At 43.1% G+C, this 23,883-nt stretch overlaps 1 protein-coding gene across 2 annotated transcripts in view; it reads left to right on the top strand.

Annotated features, from left to right (window-relative positions):
• Positions 1 to 23,883, top strand: part of LOC138303627 (C-type lectin domain family 2 member B-like) — a 49,400-nt gene that overhangs the window by 13,405 nt on the left and 12,112 nt on the right. The window contains exons 3-6 of one of the 2 annotated variants that reach the window (XM_069242924.1): positions 2,450 to 2,658; positions 8,401 to 8,504; positions 20,945 to 21,341; positions 21,660 to 23,351. In XM_069242924.1, the coding sequence (XP_069099025.1) occupies positions 20,967 to 21,341; positions 21,660 to 22,043 (759 nt within the window). In that variant the 5' untranslated portion in view covers positions 2,450 to 2,658; positions 8,401 to 8,504; positions 20,945 to 20,966 and the 3' untranslated portion in view covers positions 22,044 to 23,351. Of the gene's footprint in view, positions 1 to 2,449; positions 2,659 to 8,400; positions 8,505 to 20,944; positions 21,342 to 21,659; positions 23,352 to 23,883 lie in introns of those variants that run through there. The other variant, XM_069242925.1, reaches the window with a different exon arrangement.

The following is a 23,883-nucleotide window of genomic DNA, read 5'->3' on the forward strand; positions in this document are numbered from 1 at the left end:
CCTTCCATAGAATCATTTGTTTCACCCTGTTCGAAGTACATTTAAGTACTTATTGTTTTTGTTTCCTGTACCAGCCAAGGATTCTTCCACAACCAGTCAATGCCTTACGAATGTTGACACTATTGAGGGAAACAAATCTAATTATTATTTTAATGCCTAAGTAAAGCAGTTAAAGCTGAAAGGTGACTAGTGTACTTTTACAGAGGCTTGGATGCACTGTTTTTAACCCATTTGATCCATATAAGTGGAAATACTTTTTTTAATTAAATCTTGCCATTCATAGATTAGATAGTTGGACAAGTGGAGTAAATTTATATTTATTTGGAAAGCGGCAGATATGGAATTGCGTGTTTCACAGCAGACACTAAATTGTGTGATTCACGGCACACACCGGCTTGTGTGGTGGACTGTGCTGATAGTGTTGGGGGTAGACCTAGTGCAGTCACACAGTTATGGCAGATCTCTAATGGTTGGTTTACTTTCTTTTGCACTTTATGCATTAAGATGCCCTGACTTTTTGATTTAGGTTAGGATTTTGTGTAGCACAAAAAGAAAATTGATATTCATATTATGCACAAAATATGCATTAGAAGCAATATTATCACACAACTCACTTCCAAAAGTAAAAATGCTGAGGTGCATCTTTTTAATTGGGACCCCATGGTCGCTGTATTTGGAAAGGTAAATGGGGTTAGAGCTTGGGATGTTATGGGGTCGCTTTAAAAGTTCCTTAGTTACTTTGAGATGCTGCTATAGGTATTTTGGCTTTAGTGTAAATGCAGAGCTACAGATTGAGAGTGCAAGGTATTCACATGTCCTTGCGCCCCAAGCCAAGAAGAGATGCCACTTCAAACTGCTCACACATGCCTACAAAGCCCACCACAACACAGGACCTGAATACCTCCATAACTGCCTGACTTTTCACCACCCCACCAGACACCTGTGCTCTGCCTCCCTGGCCCTCACCACTGTCCCCTGAATCAGGCGCACTCGAGCCGGAGGACACGCCTTCTCCCACCTTGCTGCTAAAGCCTGGAACGACCTCCCCACCCACCTCCGTACCTCGTCCTCCCTTGCCGAATTCAGGAGCGGCCCCAAAGCCTGGATGTTTGAGCAGCTTTCCCCCCAACCACCACACAGCACCTGGATACCCCCGGTGATTAGCACGCTTTGAAAATAGATTGATCTAAGCCTGCTTAAGGCTCTGTTATGGTCTCTTGCAGCACTAAATTCTGTCCATGCCACCCTCCATGTTTTAGAGCATAGGTACTCGCAAACATTTTCCCAGCAGCTGCAAACTTTGGTCTGTGATGAGAAGCACGGCCTCATTGCTGTCAGCAGGGTTGCAGTCAGGGTTTGGGGGAGTGACAGTTAGGTGGGTATAGGGGAAGCAAAGCATATACATCTAGTGTCTGAATTACACAATGTCAAGCAAAAATCATGGGATTAATCCCGGTCTCTGCACTGAACTTAATTGTGTGACCCTAAACAATTGTTTTATAATCACTTTCCCTCCTTTTTCATTTTCATACATGAGGTTCTCGAAATACACAACTTCAGGATGTGTGCTGTACAAAACCTTCTCCTGTGTTTGATTTAGAAAACCATTATGTTGTTCATATATAATATAAATACAAATAGTGCACGTCACTGACTTGCCTCTTAGTTCACTATTGTCATTGTTGTCGGGGTGGGGGGAGAATTACAGTTTCTAAATTTGTTTGAAAAATATCACTTCAAAAATATGCTTCTCAATGCATTGATATAATCTGATTTACTAAGGTGAAATGGTTCTGCACGTTAATGATAAACAAAAAATTCTGAACAGACTTTATTATATTTTTACACTTTTGTTGCTAAATGTCTTTAAAAATAAAGGTGTCTCTAAATTTAAACTGTGCTGAACACCCTAGTTACATTCTTTTTTTTGTTTATCTTAAATTAACCTGTAGATAAATGCTTGCCTGTTTATTTAACGTCTTTTAAATGTTTGTGCTTAATCGAGTCCAGTGCTGCTGTTGCCCGGCGGGGGGTGGGTACATGTAAAGGTCAGGAGGGCCAAATGTGGCCCCTGGACCTTACTTTGATTATCATTGTTCTAGAGGTATTTTAGAGGACCAAGGTTGATGAAGCTTGGATGCTGGGGGAGTCAGGCCCCCCTCCCGGAGATCTGTGGAGATCCATTGGTCTTTGCTGTCTGACAGCTTCTGAGTCAAGTTGGGGGCCCTTACTGAGGGTCCCATGCTACTGCGAATTTGAGCTGAGTCAATATGTAAAATGAGAACCTGATTTATACTGTGAGATGATAAAAAACCTTTACCAGGTAGCCCAACCTTGAAGCCAGAGAGTCATTATCATGTTGAATAATCTTCTAAATGTTCAAAGTGTTTGCTTTTGAGTGCCAGTACCTTCCCAGAAACCACTATTTTAAAATGTCTGATCTCTGCAGTACTGAAAAGAAGGAAGTGCCCCGATCACAGGGACCTGACACCCCTCAACTACTTCGATCCCCCGTGTGCTGAACACTGGCTCTGGTATCTTGGAACTTGCTACTTTTTTTCTGAGGATGAAGGCAGCTGGACCTTTGCCAACAAGTCATGCTGGGAGATGAACTCCTCTCTGGCTTTGATTGATTTAGCGCGGCCAGCATTGGAACTGGTGAGTGATGCACATGTGTGAAAGTCTTGCATGATTCGCAGCGCTTCCCTTGACCGCCATTTCATGTGGACTCTTGAGCCCGACCCCACCTTTTTCCACGTCTCCTGTTGATACCTTGTTGAGTTTCCTCTTATCAAAAGTTACATATTTCAGGAACACAAGTGTAATTTATTAACTTTAAGCCAGATTCTCATCAAATAACTCAATTGCATTGAAGACAGTCGGCTAAAGACTAAACAGTATCTGACCGAGTGAGTGAAATGAAAGTGAGAGAGTTTAAACCGAGCTGGCAGCTGGAGCAGTGATTCATTTTCAAGAGAAGTCCAGGGACGTGGAGCTGCTTAGCCTCGGGCCTGCACCGCCAATGTCCTACCCTCCTCTGTCGACGTCCAGCACGTGGAACTAGTAATGGATCAAAACCGCTAGAGCACAGCGGGCACAGCGGGCAAATGGTGAAGTAACTGTTTCTGTTGTGAGTTTGCAGACCTAGAACCAGTGGCTCTCTTGTGCTCCAGGCATATATTTTAAAGATGACTGTTTTGATGCGGGTAGCAGTATCCCTTTGAATGAGTAATAATTTCCCAAGGGCAATGCCTTACTTATATATTACTTTTTCACTGATTCTTTAGTTTTATTTCGAGAAAACATCCAAGTTGTCGTGCTCCTAAAAAGTGTCTATTCTATCTATACAATTTCAGTTATATCCTACCCACAGTGGCCATAATACTTACATCCGGAGTGATCAGATGTTTGAGATACCAAAGCAGTGCTTAATTTGTGCTTATTGTTTCCGGTGCAGAGCACCCGCACTTATGTTTGAGTGCCGGGGCTTATTCTTCGGGCTCAAGCATTTGCTGCAAGCAAAAGACACATGTGGGAAAGACGGAGGAAGAGAAAAACGAAAAAGCGTCAGGAAGGTAGAAAGCTGCTAGAGTGAGCTGAAGGGGCAGGGAGTGGCTTTAAATTGATTGAAGAGGCCCGAGATGGTTTCAGGATTACGCCGCCTCAGTATTCCGTGTTCACACATTTAAATGGAGCAGCCGCATGTTTAAGAGGAGGGCTTTGGGCACCAACATGTTTTTATTTACAAATGAAGCACTGAATCAAAGTCCATTCTAAATTGTGCTTCAGCCTCAATGTGTTTTGCCTCCTTTGATCCCCAGGTGTGGGGTTTTCCCAAGGTGCATGAGCTGCTGTTTTCATTTAGTAGTCAATTAAATAATAATTATGATTAAGGTTTATTTAATTGACCACAAAGTTAAAACCATAAGAAAATGTTATTTACTTGTAGTCCTAGTTCTGTATTGACGGAATTGTCATTGAAGTAATACATGTTGAAATAGTTCCCAGCTGCCTGCGTGGAGCTGGATGTAATGTCTATTGAAGTATCATAGAGAGTGTGTCCATTTGTCCTTTATATGAGCAGCACCCCACAATAGCCTATAGAATCTTTAGAATGTTTTTTTTTTCCTGGAAATAAACTGATGATCCCTTGATGAGCAGTTTCAAACTTTCATTGCAGCATCTGATGTGCAAGAAAGGGGTGAAATAAGATGTAGTAAAAATGCAGGCCAATTGGCTTATATTGGCTTTCATTGAAAACTGTGAAAAAGAGTCATGTTCTTTAAGACTCCGGGAGCTTCCCTGACCAATGATGCACTCTACGGGCAGTTGCCCCAGGGTCCGTTCTTTTTTTATGGTGAAATGTGTGGTATCTGGTTTCCAATGCCTGACCATGTCCAGACAGGGAGGCAGTGTGGTTATCGCCTGGATGAAGACTCCTGTAAAGTAACAATTTCTTCTCCATCATGTGATCTTCATTTTGAGACATAAATATTAGAACAGAATAGCAATCTAGTTTTATCCACCAGAAGGCAGTTGTTGGGCAACAAGGAAATAAAAATCATGCACACAAAGGGTGTAGTTTGAAAACAGAAGTTTTCTTTTGAAGGAGATTTCTCTGGGTTTCATCGCCCATTTTAGCACCTACTTGCATCTCTGTCTTCTGAATGTGTGAATCAATTTACATGTTGCTACTTGCAGATGTCATCAATTGGTATATTTCAAATCCAAGCTGTGGTAGCTGCTTCCCCTTGGTTAGAGTGAGCCTTGGGCGTTCCTGGAAGAATTGGTTTGCCAATTGATAGTTTAAAGTAATACGGATTACTATACAACTAGCAATAAATTGTTTGGATGTGGCTAGACCTTGCCTGATTTGGCCACAATTAACAAACAGTTGTTTAGTTTCCATCAGACTAAATGAAATGGGTAAGGCCAGTTAAAGTCCTTCTGACAGGTGATTGTATTACATCCACTATTCTGATACTATATGTACAATATTTAACATTTCAGGCATAACACATTCTAGTAAAAGAAATTTCTCTTCTTTTAAGACCTCCCTTCTTGCTGATTTCAGTGACCACGCTGTCTTACTTCAGGAGGAGTCTACCAAATTCAGTGGTGTTAAAGTCAGGTGTTGAATTTGCCCCTGAAGTCAGGTCAGCAGATCAGTCTTGCACAGCCGTCTTCTGTGTGGTTCCATGGATCTTTACAAAAGGTCCAAGTATCACTACTGCCTCTACCTGTATAGTGCTGCTAATATCATTTTTTAGAGCTCTCTTGAATTTCAGTATTGTTAAGGAATGAGTGGAATCAGGAGAAGAGTGCTAAAGTGCACATGCTTCTCCCCTAAATATGATGACATTGGCTTGTACCTGACTGGCTTATTTGAATGACTAGTAAGTCCCTTGTAAGATAAGTCCCTTGTAAAGTGGCATACCAGATACCGAGGGCCTGTACTTCAAGTGCTACTGCAGTAGAGATTGTGCCACTCACATAAGTAGCCTTTCAACTTGTTTCAGTCCTACCATTGCAGGGCCTGTGTGTTTGGTTTATTGCTACCTCGAATTAGCATTTGAGCTACTTGCCAAGCCAAAAGCTCCTCCTTTTCTACGTACGTCACCCCTAAGGTAGGCCCTAAGTGCAGAGTGCTATGTAAGTAAAATGTAGGACATGTCCCTTTATGTTGTTAGTCACAAACAGCCTATTTTGTTACACATGTTTTTGTATGGCACCATTGGATGCATGTAATGAATTTAAGACTGCAAAAATAAAAAAAATAAGTTGAATACAATTACAGAATTGAACTTGGGAGTTTAATTTGCAAAAAACAAACAAAGGCACAGGTGCTCTCATCATAATTCCGTATACATACCAAGTAACTATCATCAAGTGGGTGATGATAAAGGGCACATTTGGCACAGATTAATTTTGGATTATTCATTGTTCAAAATGTTTTATCACACCTCTAATGATGCGTGCCTTGACTCTTGCAGGTAGGGTAATTTTGGCTTTGATAGGGCTGAACGTAATCCATCTGGGATTACCATGTTCTGAGAGAGTTTGTCTTTTACTTGGATACCCAAAGAAATTCCCTGAAGGACTGAGTTCTAGCTATGTAGAAATGTAAGCGTCCTCCCATGTACGCTGAATGAGGGGCCTTTTTTTTCTTCTTTTTGGGGGATTCAAGAAGAAAGATCAGATATCACTGATTAGTTTAGATGCTCTCCAAGGCCACCTTAGTTAAAAAAAAAAAGTCTGGGTTGGTATGAAGGGTATCCATAACTTTGCAGACTTTCATATATGATTATTTAATGTTGAGTTCTTCCAATTCACAAACCCTTTTGGCTGCTGCTAGCGCTAAAAATAATGCTATTCCCCAATAACAAGTTTCAAGTCCTCCTTGAGTATTGGCTCAATTGAACTCTGACTGAACAATGAAATTGTAGCAAGGTGCATTTTAATGAAAGTAATTTTAAAGTTATTGAAGAATTTATTGTGATTATGAGCCATGCTGTCAAGCTGATAAAGGTAAACATCAAGATGTGAAGGTCAAAATGTATCATGGTGAAGAATCTGGCCTCTGTGGTGGAGTAGATATAAGTTTCTGACCAGTGGTATGGGATCAACAATCAAAGGCTGCAGAAGTTCTGCGTAACAGATACTCCTATGTTATATCAGATGTAATTTCTAAAGGGGAGCAAAATAAAACTAATCTGCCTGAGAGTGAGCAAGCATCAATTGCTATCAACCCTATTCTTCGGTTAATTATTGGCTTCTCATGGGTTAAGAAATTAGACTTCTCTCAACTTTCTTTGCTGTTCAGTCACCATACCTCTTGGATGCTATCTGGTATACAAGAGAGGTGCTGCAAAGTTCTATATGCTAAAACTAAATCGGAGTAATGGGGCTCTCGATAGGAGATGAGGGTGAGGAAGCCTTGATCACCATCTGGATCATTGAGATGCCGGAATGGAATATAGTTGAGAATCCAGTATACGTTAACAAATGACTCCATTAGAGAGCCATAAAGGTCCTTCCACTAAGGACAGAAATGGAGGCCCAAACCTCGTACTGTGATCATCCAAGTCAATCGACAATGAGAAAATACTGATTACGATGAGGTAGCAAGAACTCCTTTGGAGGTCATAAAATTCTCCTTTACTGGTCTGTGCTAGAGACTATAAAAAGAAGAAGGCTGTTTACGTAGTTGTTGATAGGTTTGGCCCATTAAGTACACCAGGAGTTTTTTTTGCTGTGGATCCCCCTTTTTGTAGACCTTTATTGTCGGTGAGACACTCTACCTGAATCTCACTCCCAGTAATTTAATAGTAAATTGTATTTGTTTCCAGCTAGTGTCTGCTTTGTGGTGACATTACCCTGTGATATTCCATCTGGCACAGGTGGGGGAGGAGCGGGTCTGAGATTTAGTGGGTCATGACCCAGCAAGAGTCAGATGTGATTTCCACATTTCACCAAAGGTATTTCCAATCTGCCCAATGTATATATTTGTAAATTAATCCATAGTAGTGTGTGTGTGTGTGTGTGTGTGTGTATATAAAATAAATGTAATTTTCCTTTTTCGAAGAAAAGGCACTGACTGGTCAATCCTTTGAGTGTTATTTTCATGCCCGTGAATGACAATTACTAGCTCAGATCAACTACCTTCAGAAAGTTAATGGAGTGATTGGTTTCCAGTAAGGAGACAATTGTGGACTTGTTACTTGCGCAGGCCTCTCATCTTGTACAACTAATAACTCACTTTCTTACAATAGTCAACAAGATGTTTATACTGCTAGTGGTTTAGGCAGATCTCTGTACCCTACAAATCCCAGACTGCTGTATGACAAATAAGACCGTGTTTTCTGGGGCCCACAAAGTGCTGAGCTTCTTTTCAACAAGATGGTACAGGGAAATGATTTGAAAGAAGATGTTGAGTCAATCGAAGACAAGGAGCTTATACACCTCCCATGTGTTTAGCAAAAAAAAATACCCCCTGCAGTTCCTGCATGTGATAGAAAGTCTGTGCTACAGTGACCTCTAGGGGTATCAGAGTTCAGTATTCCTCCATCCCATTGGCTGGACTTAGGTTCATTTTCTAATTGTCTTGAGGTGTATATACTACTAAATTAACACCTATGTACCTAAATTTGCCTGGCAGTTGTTGTTCTGCACTGCTACTTTATGCACCGGAGACCCTCACCTCAACAAAGCATGTAAATATATGAAGCATCCAATGCTGGACAACTGTCATTATTTCAGGCAGTTTACAGTTTACCTTTGACCAATCGCGTTTGTGTCGGAGTCTAGTAAATGGCTGTGCTTCTTGTAGCATTTATCCAACAAGGCGCATTCTTGAATATTGTGCTTTAACCATAATGTTGGTTCTGTTCTCCTGCTTAGACCTTCCTGCTGCGCTACAAAGGGAGCAGTGACCACTGGATCGGTTTGAGGAGGACGCATAAGAAGTTGTGGCAGTGGCCTGATGGCAGCAACTTTACCAACCAGTGAGTTTGCTAGCTCTTTATGTGATTGTTTCAGTTTGGGGCAATGTTCGGAGGGCTACGTAAAGATCCTCTCTTGAAATATTTCTGCTGTACAGAAGAAACACACTTTTCCTCTTTTGCTGTCTGTGCTGTAGCGCAGAGATTTAACTTCTCTCAAAGTCAAACATGAAATCTGTCTCTGTGGCACTATTGGCTCGACACATGCCCTGTTCATCTGTATTGCGTTTGGAAATTCAGCAGACTATTAAATAGTCTCTGCCGTTAATCTCCTGTTTTTCTTCTGCTTTACAAAACTCTGTTACCCAGTTAGGTGGCTGTGATTTTATTCTTTAGAGCGGTAAGTGTAGCCCAAGGCTTAGCCACATATTAGCCTGTGATGATTGCTTGCCTGTTTCTTATCTTTAAACTTCTGTTTTTTGATACATTGTATTTAAGTAACATGCTGAAGCTGACTTCTGTTTTGTATGATACGTCAAAGGAAACATGATCCCAAAACTGTCTAAATCATTTTCAGTTCTGAAGTGCACAACAATCTTGCTGTTTTATCTCAGAACTGTCATGTGCAGTGTGTATGATGTCTTGTGGGTGGCTGTGCTATTTGCTCAAAACAGTTTTTCAACTTGCATTCAGGACGTGAGTTGGTTGGTCTTTTGCATGTGTTCTTTGTCAGTGATAATGTTTGACAGTAAAATATAGATACTATGAGCAGTCCACTTCACAGTGTTGTAACCCCTTTAATTCTCTTGTCCTCAAAATGGTCTTTTGCAGTTAGTGAAAGATGAGTATATGTTTATTCTGTGCAGCAGGATAAATATTTCTCATGATCATCTTAACACCATACACACCTGTATTGATAAATTAAGCCCAAAACCTGGCTCCATACATGAGGTGGATGTGAGAAAGTGCCTTGCTTTTGTGTGGTCGCCCCCCATTTGTTGTTGACAGATGCTGCTGGTTTTGAATTCTCCACCTCTGCCTGTAGGAGCCCTGCTGTCTAGTCAGCCAGTGCATGTGGTCTAAGAACTAAAACATGGTGTTAGAAATGGGGTTTTTGGTTGGCAGTCAGGTTACCCTCTGTCCAAGCAAAAGCCTTCACTCTAGTCAGGGTAAGTCACACACTATCCAAGATTATCCTGTGCCCACCCTCTGGTAGCTTGGCACGAGCAGTCAGGCTTAACTTAGAAGGCAATGTGTAAAGTATTTGTGCAATAAATCATACAATACCACCATATAGCACCACAAAAATACACCACACAGTGTTTAGAAAAATATATAATATTTATCAGGATAATTGTAGGTCAAAAAGAATAAAGTTGCAATGGAAAATTGTAGAAATATCACAGAAAAGTGATATAAAGTGTCTTAAGTCTTTAGAATATAAACAAAGTCTCTGTCAAGCACAAGTACCTGGTTGGGAGTGGAAAAATCTCCTCAGAGGGTCACAAGAGAAGAGGTGCGTGACAAAAGGGTGTGTGCGTCGATTTCTCCCCAGCACACACGGACTTGCGTCGTTATTTTCCACGCGGGGAAGTCGGGCGTCGTTTTCCGGCACGCGGACAGTCTCTTTCTGTGGATCGCGGGGATTACCAGATGTCCCAGGTCTGTGCGTGGATTTTCCTGCTTGTTCTCCGGCTGCGCGTCGGTCTGCGGGGCTGCGCGATCGAAGATCCGACGCACGGCCTCGCAAGGACAACGCCGCCCGACCTCTAGAGGAGAAATCGACGCGACGCCTGCCGTGAGATCGTAATTTCAACACGCAGCCCCGCAGATCGAAGTCTAGAGGAGAAATCAACGCGACGCCCGCCGTTAGATCGTAATTTCGACGCGCAGCCCCGCAGACCGACGCGCAGCCGGAGAACAAGCAGGAAAATCCACGCACAGACCCGGGACATCTGGTAATCCCCGCGATCCACAGAAAGAGACTGTCCGCGCGCCGGAAAACGACTCCCGACTTCCCCGCGTGGAAAATAACGACGCAAGTCCGTGTGTGCTGGGGAGAAATCGACGCACACACCCTTTTTCCACGCACCTCTTCTCTTGTGGCCCTCTGAGGAGATTTTTCCACTCCCAACCAGGTACTTGTGCTTGACAGAGACTTTGTTTATATTCTAAAGACTTAAGACACTTTATATCACTTTTCTGTGATATTTCTACAATTTTCCATTGCAACTTTATTCTTTTTGACCTACAATTATCCTGATAAATATTATATATTTTTCTAAACACTGTGTGGTGTATTTTTGTGGTGCTATATGGTGGTATTGTATGATTTATTGCACAAATACTTTACACATTGCCTTCTAAGTTAAGCCTGACTGCTCGTGCCAAGCCAGGTCCAACACATGGTAAATGTGGCTAAAAACCACTTAGCATATTTCAATTGCCAGCAAGAGCAAAGTATTTGGTGCAGGAAATACACAAGTGACTTGGAAAAGGCAAATGTTACCTATGGACTACAGCACATATCATGCCATCCACTAGGCTGACAAAGAAAAGTCACCAAGACTGTAGCTTTTAAATCTGCAAGTGGACTTGCCAAAGTAACCATTTTTGAGAGGAAAAAAAATCTTCTTTTTTTTAAGTGGGCCTAGTATTTAAAATTGGTACATGCATGAATTTGATGTTAGCGTTTACCTACAGCGACTAGCCCCCAAAAGTTGTTTTCACAGTCAAGGACTTTAATTGTCCTATTAGCAAAACTAAAGCTCAGAATTAAATCTAACTTTGGTCTGAAACAAGCTAACTTAATATTTCAAACACTATGTGGGTGATTCTCACCCTGGCGGGCGGCGGAGGCCGCCCGCCAGAGTTCCCCCACCAAAATACCGCTCCGCGGTCGAAAGACCGCTGAGGGTATTTGGGTATTTGCCCTGGGCTGGCGGGCGACCGCCAAAAGGCCGCCCGCCAGCCCAGGGCAAATCAACCTTCCCACGAGGACGCCGGCTCAGAATTGAGCCGGCGTAGTGGGAAGGTGCGACGGGTGCAGTGGCACCCGTCGCGTATTTCAGTGTCTGCAAAGCAGACACTGAAATACAAAGTGGGGCCCTCTTACGGGGGCCCCTGCAGTGCCCATGCCATTGGCATGGGCACTGCAGGGGCCCCCAGGGGCCCCGCGGCACCCCCTACCGCCATCCTGTTCCTGGCGGGAGACCCGCCAGGAACAGGATGGCGGTAGGGGGTGTCTGAATCCCCATGGCGGCGGAGCGCGCTCCGCCGCCATGGAGGATTCAAATGGGCAGCGGAGAACCGGCGGGAGACCGCCGGTTTTCCTTGTCTGACCGCGGCCGAACCGCCGCGGTCAGAATGCCCTGCGGGGCACCGCCAGCCTGTTGGCGGTGCCCCCGTCATTTTAGCCCTGGCGGTCTTGGACCGCCAGGGTTAGAATGACCCCCTATGTTTGTTTCTTAAAAGTCAAATTCAGTGGTGAAATTATATTTTCATAAATAAATAGGAAAAGTGACTTTTAAAACGTCAGGCTGTGCCTGCTGCAACGTCCAGTGGGCTAATAGTCATTTGCCTGCTAGCAGATAGCCCTGTCAATTCGTCCCCTTAATAAGGTGTGAAAACATCTACCAAAACAGAGACAATGCATAGGCCTTTTTGCAGGAAGATCTGTGTGTAACTTATGCAATAATGAGTCTCATATCAACTCAGGAAGGACAACTGGAGAGGGTTCAGTAATTTTCATTAACTTGAAAGGAATGAGGCAGATACCTGGTCATTTGTAGTTGTGTGTAAAGGGAAAACTGGGAAAAAGTAGGCTTTGTTCCTACGATACACTGTAACCAGCTTGGCACCAGCACGCTGGAAGAGGGAGCTGGCTCCAGAACCAGTTTAATTTAGTTGAAGGCTAATTTCCTTAAGCCCCCCCTGGCTGGCACATCAGCCATCTCCAAAGACAGAAAGGTGCACTGTCTTAGATTGTACATAGAGTAGTGCCCAATTCAAAGGTGTCTAATAAGGCAAACAAGATCTGCTCCAAACGTGGGCAGTGTTGCCCCGGGAACTTTTTCCCCATTGTTTAGTGAGTGTCAAGGAGTCCCTTCCACCATTTTCCATTGGCTAGCGAATCCTACAAATGTGGCACCTCACCCACAGCTCATCAAAACACTCTTGACCTGAGAATGTACAGAAGTAGATTGGCCTTCCTGTTGGAGACCTGTGTGGAGATCAGACAGGCTGGACCTTCTACGTGTACCCAGGACTAAGACATGGACTCCAATGTTCGGTTGACTGAACTCCTGTGTGGCTGCAGGGACACAACAAACTGCAAGAAGCCTTTTTCCTGAAGTGCACAACAGACTAATTGCATATGGACCTGGACTGGGCCCTGCTGGTGACCTCTGCTGGACTGAATCCTGGCCCCTGTGTGCTGTTCTTGAGGTCCTGGGAGCTTTAGAACCAACCAAGAGAGAGTGCACTAGAAACTCTGAGAAGTTGGGACTTCCAAGAACTCTGAAGTGTCAGTGGGACCTTGCTGTGGAGATGTCCGATTTTGAAGGGACTTCATTTGATCCAGGGTCAGGTTTACACCACTGGAGAATTTTGGGTGTCATAAAAAAGTCTTAAGTTTCAAAGCAGAAACCTAATCTAGGAAAAGGAGAGAAAAATATCTGCCTGGTGAAGGTTTTGCATTTTGAATTTCTCCTTCTCTGAGCTTTCCCCGCTAAAATAAATGGCTTCAGCATAACCTCTTTTCGGCTGCTATCTGACTTTGTAATATCTTTGGGGGACACATCATGTAACCTTGCTCATCTGGAGGATGTAAATTTTCCTTTCAGAGAATAGGGGCCTGATTTTCGATTTTTGAGGGTGCTCTTTACATAGTCAAGGAAATATGAGTAAAATACTCCCATCACTGTGATGTAGTACCTGTCCTCCAAATCTAGAAATCTTCGCTGGCCTAGCAGACATCTCTTACATCGGCAGGGACCAACATTATGGTGGTGCCTGTCATTGTATTAAAAGTTTGACCAGCGTCTCCTTCAGGAGGAAGTGACCATCCGTCAAACCTTTAACCTTTTTTTATTATTTTCAAAAACAAATTCCCAAAGCAGGATGGTATTCTACAGAATAAAAAAGTAATGACATCCAACACCATTGTGTTTGTCTTCCCGTGGCGTAGCGGTCATTCTGCAGTTTTCACATCTCAGTACCATTTTTCTTGGTGGTGACTGACAGTGAAATCTAAATTGATGTGGTGGTGAATTGGCCAAACCTCTGACTGCTGTTACTCTATCGGGCCATCGGAGGTGTGTCAGCAATTGAGATGGAGAGGTCTCTGCCACTGACATGCTGAAGTTCTGCCTAACTCTTAATGAGGTGGGCTGAACTTCAGTTTGCTGGAGAGGGTATTCTGTCTCCTTAATGACAGAGTTCCCTCTCTGCCAAACTCTCTACCTTAGACAAAAGGTAAAATCTTCAACCAAAATGAATCTGCTTGGTGTAGCTGAGCCCATGCTCAATTGCAGGCAGCCTGGAATCCTTCCCACATCCCAGTCAGCTGCAATTAGTAACTACTAGTTGGTGTTTTACTTTTTTGGTGCTTTTTTCCTTAAAGCTTTAAAGAATAATCTCTCTGGCTCTCCTTTTTGGATTTTTGTCATTTTCATGGCACTGTACTAATTGTCTTTTTTTGCTTTGTTTGACTAAATATATAGTTTGTGTTGTGTTGTGTTTTGGCTCTCTAAACTGTTTTCTTACTGATAAATACTTAACAAATTTTCTAAAGTTTAGCCTGACTCCACCGTGCCTTAGGTACCAGGAGATTGAGTTCAAGTTTAAGTTATTGAACTTTTGTTTTACCTTGACAATTTTGTGGCCTTATTCCTTGTGGTGGACTCCCATACACCCCTAATAATATTTCACTTTCTTACAGTGGATTTATGGTATTGACTTGACACTTGATTTGGGGTTGAAGAATCATGTATCGGGTCTGATATAATGTGTAACTCTGTTAATGGGTTAATTATGGTTTTTTCTGTGAGGTACAGACAGACCCAGGATTTTTTCAAAGAGTAAAAAATATTCAAACTCACCACTTTTGTAAAATTGTAAAAAGTCCACAGTCTTTACAAAAGTCCACTAAATTACCAACATTTTAAAATAATGTTCAGGAGGCAGAGAGGTTCATTTTCATGTTGCTTCTATCTTGCTTTTGCTTATGAAGCCATGACGAGGTCTGAGGGACCCACCTTAGCCACATCCCTCTTCTTTCCCCCACCTATGCTGTACACTTTTGTTACATTAGAGCTCTCTTAGAAATGTGATTAATGTGTTAGAGTGGGCAGCTCTAGACAGGCAAAGTGAAGCATCAAGAAATTGTATGTTGATATTAGCAGTGAATGAGAATCTTTTTCTGCAAGACCATACGAGAACATTGGTCGCCCTCTATGTCCAGGAGCCACATCCTGCTTTCTTCACTTCCCTGTCCTGTGTGCTCCACTTACCCATATAGATAATGCAATATCCCCATAAAAGTGAGTGCAGCACCACCTGGCATGGCCGACGGGTTGCTGACTGCACCCTGGGTCTCTGCCCTACATCAAAGACACATTCCTTTGCACAAACAGTCTATACTCCTCTGGGGCAAACCATTAACTCTGCAGTGATATTAATAAGTGACTTTCGGAGTAGCCACATCGAATCCCCACTGGCTTAAAGAAAGAAAGTAATACCTGTCTCAGTGTTGTATTGTTAGTGCACCTGGGTGTCGACCGCGTACTCAGGCCACTGCACTGTTATGTAATATAACTGCGTGTGTCGTCACAGCGTTCCATACTCGCTTACCGTAGAATGCTCCCAGTCCGTTGCTGTTGTGGGTCTGGCCTACAGGAGTCACAGCGTTTGCTGCCCACACACGTGTGGAGAGTATGCCTGTTAGTAGGAGGGTCACAAGGTCTCATGGGCTGTTAGGATGGTGGGGGAGGGGGTTTGGTGTGAATGAGTTTACCTAGCAGTTGGGGAATTTGTTCTTGTTTGTGTAGTCATGTGCATGTGCCTCTGGTTACCTTTCGGGGTGTGTGTTAAATGTGTGTATCTCACTTGTATAGTACTGTGCGCTTTCTTCCTTCTTTCCTGTCTTTCCTTTTCATTGCTTTTGTGGAGGAAGGCAGGATTGTAGTATTGTTAGCACAACTGTGTGTCAACTATGTATTGGAGCCACTCAGTATTTATTGCTTTACGAGTCTATGAACGTGTCATCACCGTGTTCAATCCTTGTTTACCTTAAATTTTTAGAGCAGTGTTTCCCAAACTAAGAGTAGCGACCCACTTGTGGGTTGATAGCTGATTTCTGATGGGTCGTGAAAGTCCAAACAATAAATAAAGATGCCTTTAATTTACGCTTTTATCTTCTCACATTTGCTGTGTTTCAGGGACAGAGGTCAAATGTCAGGCTGTGTCTTCTGATGGTATTATTTATATTTAACAAAGGGATTGGCGATTACAAACTCCTCCCTTAGCAGTCAAATAAATAAAAACAAAGTGAATTATGTTGCAATCTTGTTTTGGTCCATAAAGTTTGAAAGGAAAGGCTGTAGGTATCATTTTTATAGAACACACAACAAAATGTAAATACCTGTAAACAAACTGTACACACTCATTAATTAGGAAAGCGAAAAAAAAGTACTTTCTTTTACATTTTTTTTTCCAGTTCGGAAGTGGTCAAAACAAAGGTTTTATGGGATCAGAAAAAACCAAGACACTTTACTTGGTGATGCAGAAATAATAAATATTCACTGAAACCCCATTTCCACATAGTATCATTTTTGTGCAGTGTAGACATTGGCGGTAAAAAACGCCTACCGCTGTGGTGACGGCCGCCAAAATACCGCCACTGCGGCTGCCATCTGTCTGCCATATTATGAGCACTGCTGGACTTCCGCCACAAGAAGGGTGAAAATCCGGCAGTGTTCATGGTGGCGGATGGTGGTAAGGTGGCGCTGCTACCACCAGCACCGCCACGCCAGTATAACGCCACCAGCGGTATTATGGCAAGTAATATGCTGGCAGTAGCAGTGTCCCTTCCCGTTCCCTGCCGGAAGACCTCCTCGCTCAAGGTAAGTCGGGCTTCCGGCAGGGGATGGGGGTGAGGGGGTGTTGTGTGTGTCTGACTGTGTGCATGAATGTGTGAGTGTGTGAATGTGTCCATGTGTGTTGTGGTGTTTGCGTGGTTGTGTGAGTGAATGCATGTAAGAATGGTGAGGTGAGTGCGTGTCTGCATGTCAGTGTGATTGTGTGCAAGCAGGTCTGGAAGTATGCATGTATGAATGCATGTATGCCAGTGTGAATGATTGGGTATATGTGTGGTGCGTGTCTGTGGGTGTGTGCGTGTATTGGGGGGGTGATGATCGGAGGGCGTGTGTGTGTGTTTGTATCAGGGGTGTATTTGAATGTCGGGTGTGGGGTTAGTGTGTGTATGGAGGAGTGGGGGTCTTTGGATGAAGGGGGGTGGGGCATGTCAGGTGTGTGTTGGGGGTGGGGAGCCACCTGCCGGTGACACTGAAGGAATTCCCTGTCAGCGGTAGGGCCTACTGCCATGGTTTTAGTGTCTGTGCCGCTGGGCTGGAGATTGATATGTAGTACCACCAGCGTGTTGGTGGTACTACCGCCACATTAACACTCACCGCCGGGGTCCTAAAGTCCCTATGTCTGTGAAAACTTAGTGGCCATTTCAATGGAAATATGCTGTCTGAAAATAACAAGGCGCTATCACACGATGCTTTAGTTACAATAGAAAATTGCCCGCCTGATGCCAATTAAAGCTAGGTGGGTCGCAAAGGTTTGTCGTAGTAAAACAAGGGTCTTGTCTCTAAAGCCTTGGGCAGCACTAGTTGCTCATAGTCAGATGCTGTTGTGGTTCCTAACCTACAGGTGTCACTGCGTTTGCTGCTGAATAAAGTTAATCTTTCAAGATTTATCTGCCTTTTTTCCTGAGGTTATGACACTCGTCCTACCCCTGGGACGTCCTGTCCCACTAACTACAGTCAACGCAGTTTCCCACTAAAACGTGGAAGGAATCTGGGAGGTGCAAGAAAACTGTGATCAGTACATCTCTAGTTGTCTGTACGTACATTACAGTTGTGACCAAAGCAGGCGCCCCTTAAAGCATCATTTTAGGGCGAATCACGTATAAAGTCTGACTTAACAGAACACTTGTCTGTAAGAAGTATTGCTACGTTGTTGCTCCTTTCTTCACACGTTGATCCATGAGTAGGAACATGCAGGGCTTTTTTTGCCTGTGGATAAAAAATAGTTTTCATTCCTGAGGCAAATTATCTCTTTTCTCCATGTTTGATACTTAAACCAAACTGAAGCATAACTAACTAACTACTACTTTTCATCGAGCAAGATTTGCATCTTTTCTTTTAGGCAGCGTGTGTTGTGTGCGTATGTACATTCCATGGTGGAATGTATGGCCGGTGACACGTCCACGACCCTGGAGCTCCCTTTGAGTCAGTTGATCCTGGAGGCACTGTTGATCAGACCTGCTCCCTCATCGTACTGGCTTGCTTAATAAAAAGGAGGCTGACCGGTCACCGTGGTTCCTTTCTTATTTCCACTGTCACCATTTCACAGCGTCATTTGTTTATTGGAGGATCAGGTGTTCTCTGCCCCATGCTGTTGCCAAGAGTAGGGTGACCACCCGTCCGTAAATTTCACGGACAGTCCGTAATTTCACCCATTTGTCCGTTGTCCGTGAAGACTTCTTTCACGGACGCCATTTGTCCGTAATTTCAATGGTTTTGGGTGACAGCCAATGATGTGGCTTGTCTCACCCTCCTATAATTATGCAGGACTTTGTATAAAGTCCCTAAAAAGCACCTAGGATTGGCTTGATATCCATCAGCCAATCCTAGTGCTCGCTGCTCCACTGGAGGACTTCTCTCATTGGCTGTGATGCTTCAGGGCATCAGGGCCAATGAGAATAGTTTTAGGCAGCCCAGCCTTGCTTTATCAGGACGTGCAGAGCACGTTACCAGTAGTTACCTACTTTGTTTTTCCTGTTTGCCCCTTCGGAAGAGCGACGTCGTGACTTTCCTAGTCCCAGAAGAGCCGGTGGGAACACGAAGCCAACTGCCAGTCTCCATTACACCCTGCGATCGCGTTTTTAAAAGGTAAGTTGCAAAAACGTGCTGGATTTTTCTTCCGTTCCAGCAGCCTGGAAATTAGACAAACCCTGATAGGAAGCTAGTTTTCACTAGCTAGCTGGAGGGCTTGGATGGCAAATATTTTCAACTGTGTTACCTTTATTATTAGTTTTACTACTCAGCTGAGGAGGGAAGTGAGCTTGGCTCTGGAAAAAGTCTGTAAATCATCACAAACGCCTCTGTGGAGCTTGTTGTTTCTATGATTTAGGTAAACATTTGTAAAAATCTACTGTATAAAGATGGGTTGGTAGTTACACAGACAACGCTTTTTTCGTGAATCGGGTTAAAAAGATCTGGCAGATGTAATAGAAAAAAAAGCCAGGGATGTGCGCATAAACTGTGGCTGATGGTTATATCTCAGAATGGCGCAAGCAAATATCTACAAGAGTCTTCATATGCATAATTTCAGTATTAACTACCAAAATATCAGAAATCTAATGATATGTGGTAGATGTACAGTATATATACCGATATGCAGGGCGCAGTATGCTATTAATTACATCGCTAAATGTGGGGAAGGAACATTTGAAGCATCACGTGGGTCATGATGCTCCTATCTCACTCAAAAATGGTAACGTGTAGCCCATTACACCCTGCACATGTGCATATATGGTTAATGCCGCAATATTACTAACGTGGATTTGTTTAAATTGAAAGCATTTATTCAAAACCAGGATGCCAAGTTTTAACTGTGTGAATTGAGGTATAATCATGTTGAAGAGTCCTCTTGGCCAGTGGTTCCCAACCTGTGGGCCGGGGACCCCTGGGGGTCCGCAAAGCCTCCTCAGGGGGTCCGCGACTGCTTAGAAAATGTAATAATATTAGGGCTCCAGAATTGAAAAAATGGGGGTCCACAGAAGTCAAAAGGTTGGGAACCACTGCTCTTGGCTATTGGGATGGTTGTTGTCCTGTGTAAAATCATAGTAACAGACAATTTCTGAGGCAGTAAACCGTGTTTTTCTTATCAACATATCTCTACTGTGTTAATAAGATGGATTTTGAACTTTGTACTTTAGGAGTAAATGTGTGTGTGTGTGTGTTTATTAGTGGAGTAGATCTAAATATCAACAATTAGAAGATCATGTATGATTTCATCATCATGTTTATATATTACACAGGCCACCTTGGTATAATTAGGTCTGACTTTCTATCGAAGGCCTGTTTTATTGGATTATAGTTTTTGGGTCACCACTTGAAAAATATGCACGAAACCTTATTTAGACATGCATATCCATTTGAGTTCTGTATGACGAGCTTTATGCAGATCAATCAAGTAGGGGGCAAAAAGAAGTTGTTCAAAAAAATTACATTTCTCATTTTAACTGCTTTTTGAAGATAGATTTTGATAGCTCTACAGAAATGAATGGCAGAATGGAATTACACTAAACTTGGTATAAAGTAGAACATCACTGAAGTAAATGCCTTTTCTTGCTGTGGCGTATATCTGAAAAAATGAGACTTAGAACAGTGGTTTCTGTAGGCCTCACAATGAGATGAGCTATCAATCAAGACTAAGGGCCTGATTTAGATATTGGGGGAGGGGTTACTCCGTCACAACGGTGATGGATATGCCAAAATAATCTATATTATTGGACAATGGAGCTTTTTCCCTGATCATTCATTTCGGAACCATGAACCAAAAGAAAGGGCCACAAACTTAGTGTACTGATTGACTGCACAATACAATTTTCTCTTGCAGATGCCAAACCTAAATGTGAGGTATGGCCCCTTGGTCCTGGAAAGAGGTTCCAAAAGCCATAAAAAGGTGTATGGTGGTTGCACCCTCACAGTCAGACCCAAGTGGGGATGTGTACCTGTGTACTGTGAACATTTCTTATATCCTACACATGTTTTTTCTGTCTTGAATTGTGTTCTAACTGAATGCCAAGACTGAAGCATTATTAGCACTTGTGAAACTCCCATATAGCTGAATGCAGTGGTGTCATGGGTGCCTACTGGATGTTGAAGTTTTGCAATGAAAACCCTTTCATATTATTTAACGGTTACCTCAGTGGCTCGCAGTTGAGAGTGTGATTGTTTGTTTAGTTCGTGCTTGTTGTTGGGAATTGGGTTTCTGGTTGTCCGAGTATGCACCCTGCCACCAGCATACTGAAAAACCATGAAGTGCATGTTTGTCCACACCACTCCAAGTTGCACGTCACTATGCTTCCTAACATACACACCTCAGTGATCATCACAGAGGAAAGTAAGTGCCTGATAGACTTAATTTATTCATTGAAGAATTGAAGACAGTATGCATCTACATAAAGTCTGCTGCGTATTTTACAGAGTACTTTAAAAAACACAAAAAATGTCTGGTTATGAGTCGGGCGAAGGTGCCGCAGAGGCAACATTCACATCGGATTTTGAAGGACTTTCAGATGCGACATCTACCTCGCAGGCATACTCCGTGCCTGAGCCACCCAAGAAAAAGGCAAAAAAACGCTTTGTGAAGTACCGACCAGAATGGGAACTTAGACACCCCAACATCCGGAAGTCTTCAGACGATGTGTACAAGGTCAAGTGCAACATCTGTAATAAAGACTTTTCCATTGCCTATGGAGGAGAGCGGGATATTAAAACACATGAGGCAGGATCACAGCATAAGAAAAATGCCTCAGGCAGGGCGAAGATGGCAACCATTTCGGCATACCTGCAACCAAGCTTTCAGCCGGAAGTAGCTAAAGTAAGTCATTGTATGCATCATCATAACATATCCTAACTCGCATGTAATTCATATACACTCTTCTTACTTTGTCACACTCTTTGTACGGCCCGCCCTGCTGTTGATTATGCCAGCATTTGTGTTTACCAAGTCAGGTTGCCTTCAACATGTTTTTCTCACTCTGTCCATATCAAGAGCACATTATAACTGTTTTTGGCTTGGTAGCTGACACTTGAATTTAAGTTTGCAGCTCTAAGAACCAAAGCGTTTTCTTCATCAGTGGAGACTTAATCTACGTGCCGCTTATACCCCTTTTTCATTTTTTTGGGTTTATTTTAGGTCCCAGCTGCAGAGGTGACCCAGGTGTATCATGCTGTCAAACATCATATCTCCTATCGCTCCCTGGATTGTGGCTTTAAGCTGTCCAAAGTAATTTATCCAGACTCTTCTATTGCGGCAAAAGCATCCTGTGGCCGCACAAAGGCATCAAGTATCACAAAAACAGTGCTTGCACCTTTATCGTTGCAGCAAGCATATGAAGACTTGCAGGATGGATATTTCTCAGTTTGCAGCGATGCCTCCAACAAAGGAAATATTAAATTATATCCGCTTTTGTTGCGGCACTTCAATTTCACATCCGGTGTGACCTACACTCTGCTGGACTTCTATGATGATGATGCTGAGACTGCTACTGCGATTGCACAGCAGATCACAAACAAATGAAAAGAGCATGGGTTGAAATTGGAGCATGCTGCTGCATACTGTGGAGACAACGCAAGTGTCAACTATGGCCGACATCACTCTGTGTTTCAGCTTTTGAAGAGAGCAAATGAAGACATTCTGCCTGCAAACTGTCCTGCCCACATCTTACACAACTGTGCTAAACAAGCCATTAATGGCCTCTCCATGGATGTTGAATCCTTTGTTCTAAAGGTCTACAATCACTTCTCTTCTTCAGCAAAGCGAACAGCGGAGTTGAGAGAATTTTTTTCTTTTGTGGACCTGGAGTGGCAGCCTTTGTTTCGGCATGTCCCAACAAGGTGGCTCACTTTGTTCCCAGCCATCGATCGACTGTTGAAGTGCTGGGCAGCCCTAAAGTCCTATTTCCTTTCTCTAGGTCAAGAAAAAACACCTACAGCAATATGGGATTTTCTAGGGCTAGAAAGTGGGGAGGCCGCCATGTCACGCGGTGAAGCTTACCTTTTCTTTGTTCATGACATTTTATCATATTCAATGTGTCTATTCTGCAGCTTGAGAAGGATGAGTTGAGCGCACCAGAGGTACCAGGCATCTTCAGGATATTGCGGAACAACTTAAAAGACAGACTGGAAAATCGGTTCTCTGGTTTCCAAGTGCACAATTATGTAATGTGCCATGATTCAGAGTTGAGCGCAACCATGCAGAGAGATTTTTTTGACATTTTTGGAGCGCTCCTTAAAGTATTTAGAAAAATGGTTTGATTTTTCAGAGAGCCATTACTTGTCAGCAATAGAGCCATGCTGTTTAAGAGAAGTGCTCACCTTTCAGCAGCTCTGCAAAGCTGCTGATGCAATTAACTTGAGCCGTCATCTGGACGTGCAGTACTTATTCAATGAATACAGTTTAATTGCTCCTGCTTTGCGGGCTGTGGTAGGCTCTAACTTGCCATGTGCACAGAAGTGGTTGAGTGCTTTCTCAAAGTTGCCATGTGATGTCCCCAATATAAAAAAACTGATGTCATTTATACTTAGCTTGCCGGGCAGCAACGCACCAACCGAGAGGATTTTTTCACAATTGAAGTTCACCTGGACTGACACACGTAATAGGTGTGACGTTGAGCTTGTTAAGGCAGAATTGCAGGTCCAGGTGAACATGAAACATTCATGTGCAGATTTTTATCAGTTTTCTCTGAGGAACAAAGAACTTCAGACTTCTGCTAGTTCCGATAAAAAGTACAGTTTCAAAAACAAGCACTAAAACGTATAGTGCTACGGTCCGTGACAAATGTCTGGTACATTGGTGGGCAATTTTGTTTGGTGTGTTTTACTGCTTTTTAACCTTTAATAAACATATCTTGACTTGTACTTATGTTGGTTATCTATTTACTTACTTGTATACTATTGCGTGACCGCCTCTGAAGGTCAGTAAAACTTACCTTTTGTTCCGAATTTTTGTCCTGAATTTTGACCCTTTGTCCTGAATTTTTATACTCACTGTCCTGAAATTACACCAATGCCAGGTGGTCACCCTAGCCAAGAGGTGTTTCGCAGCCTGCCAGCATTACTGAGCTGGAATGGTGCGCTTCAACAAGTCACCGGCAGGTGACGCTCTATGCCGTAGTTGAGTTACAGAGAGGCAATTCATGCCTACATTTTCTGTATTTCAAGGGTGCAGGATGGCACACCATTACCATTTTAGGTTGAGTGTGCAAACGTTATCATTGGCAAACGCTTTACGTTTATCCCTCCTTGGGGCGGTTTTGTTACCGCCTTGAGGTCACACCCTGTTACATGGATAATTGCACGTTTGCCGATACATTACTGCGAGCAAACTTATTTTTTCCTTTCGTGTCCTTCCTTTGCGC

Source organism: Pleurodeles waltl, chromosome 7 (genome assembly GCF_031143425.1).
Source record: "Pleurodeles waltl isolate 20211129_DDA chromosome 7, aPleWal1.hap1.20221129, whole genome shotgun sequence".
Taxonomy (NCBI): domain Eukaryota; kingdom Metazoa; phylum Chordata; class Amphibia; order Caudata; family Salamandridae; genus Pleurodeles; species Pleurodeles waltl.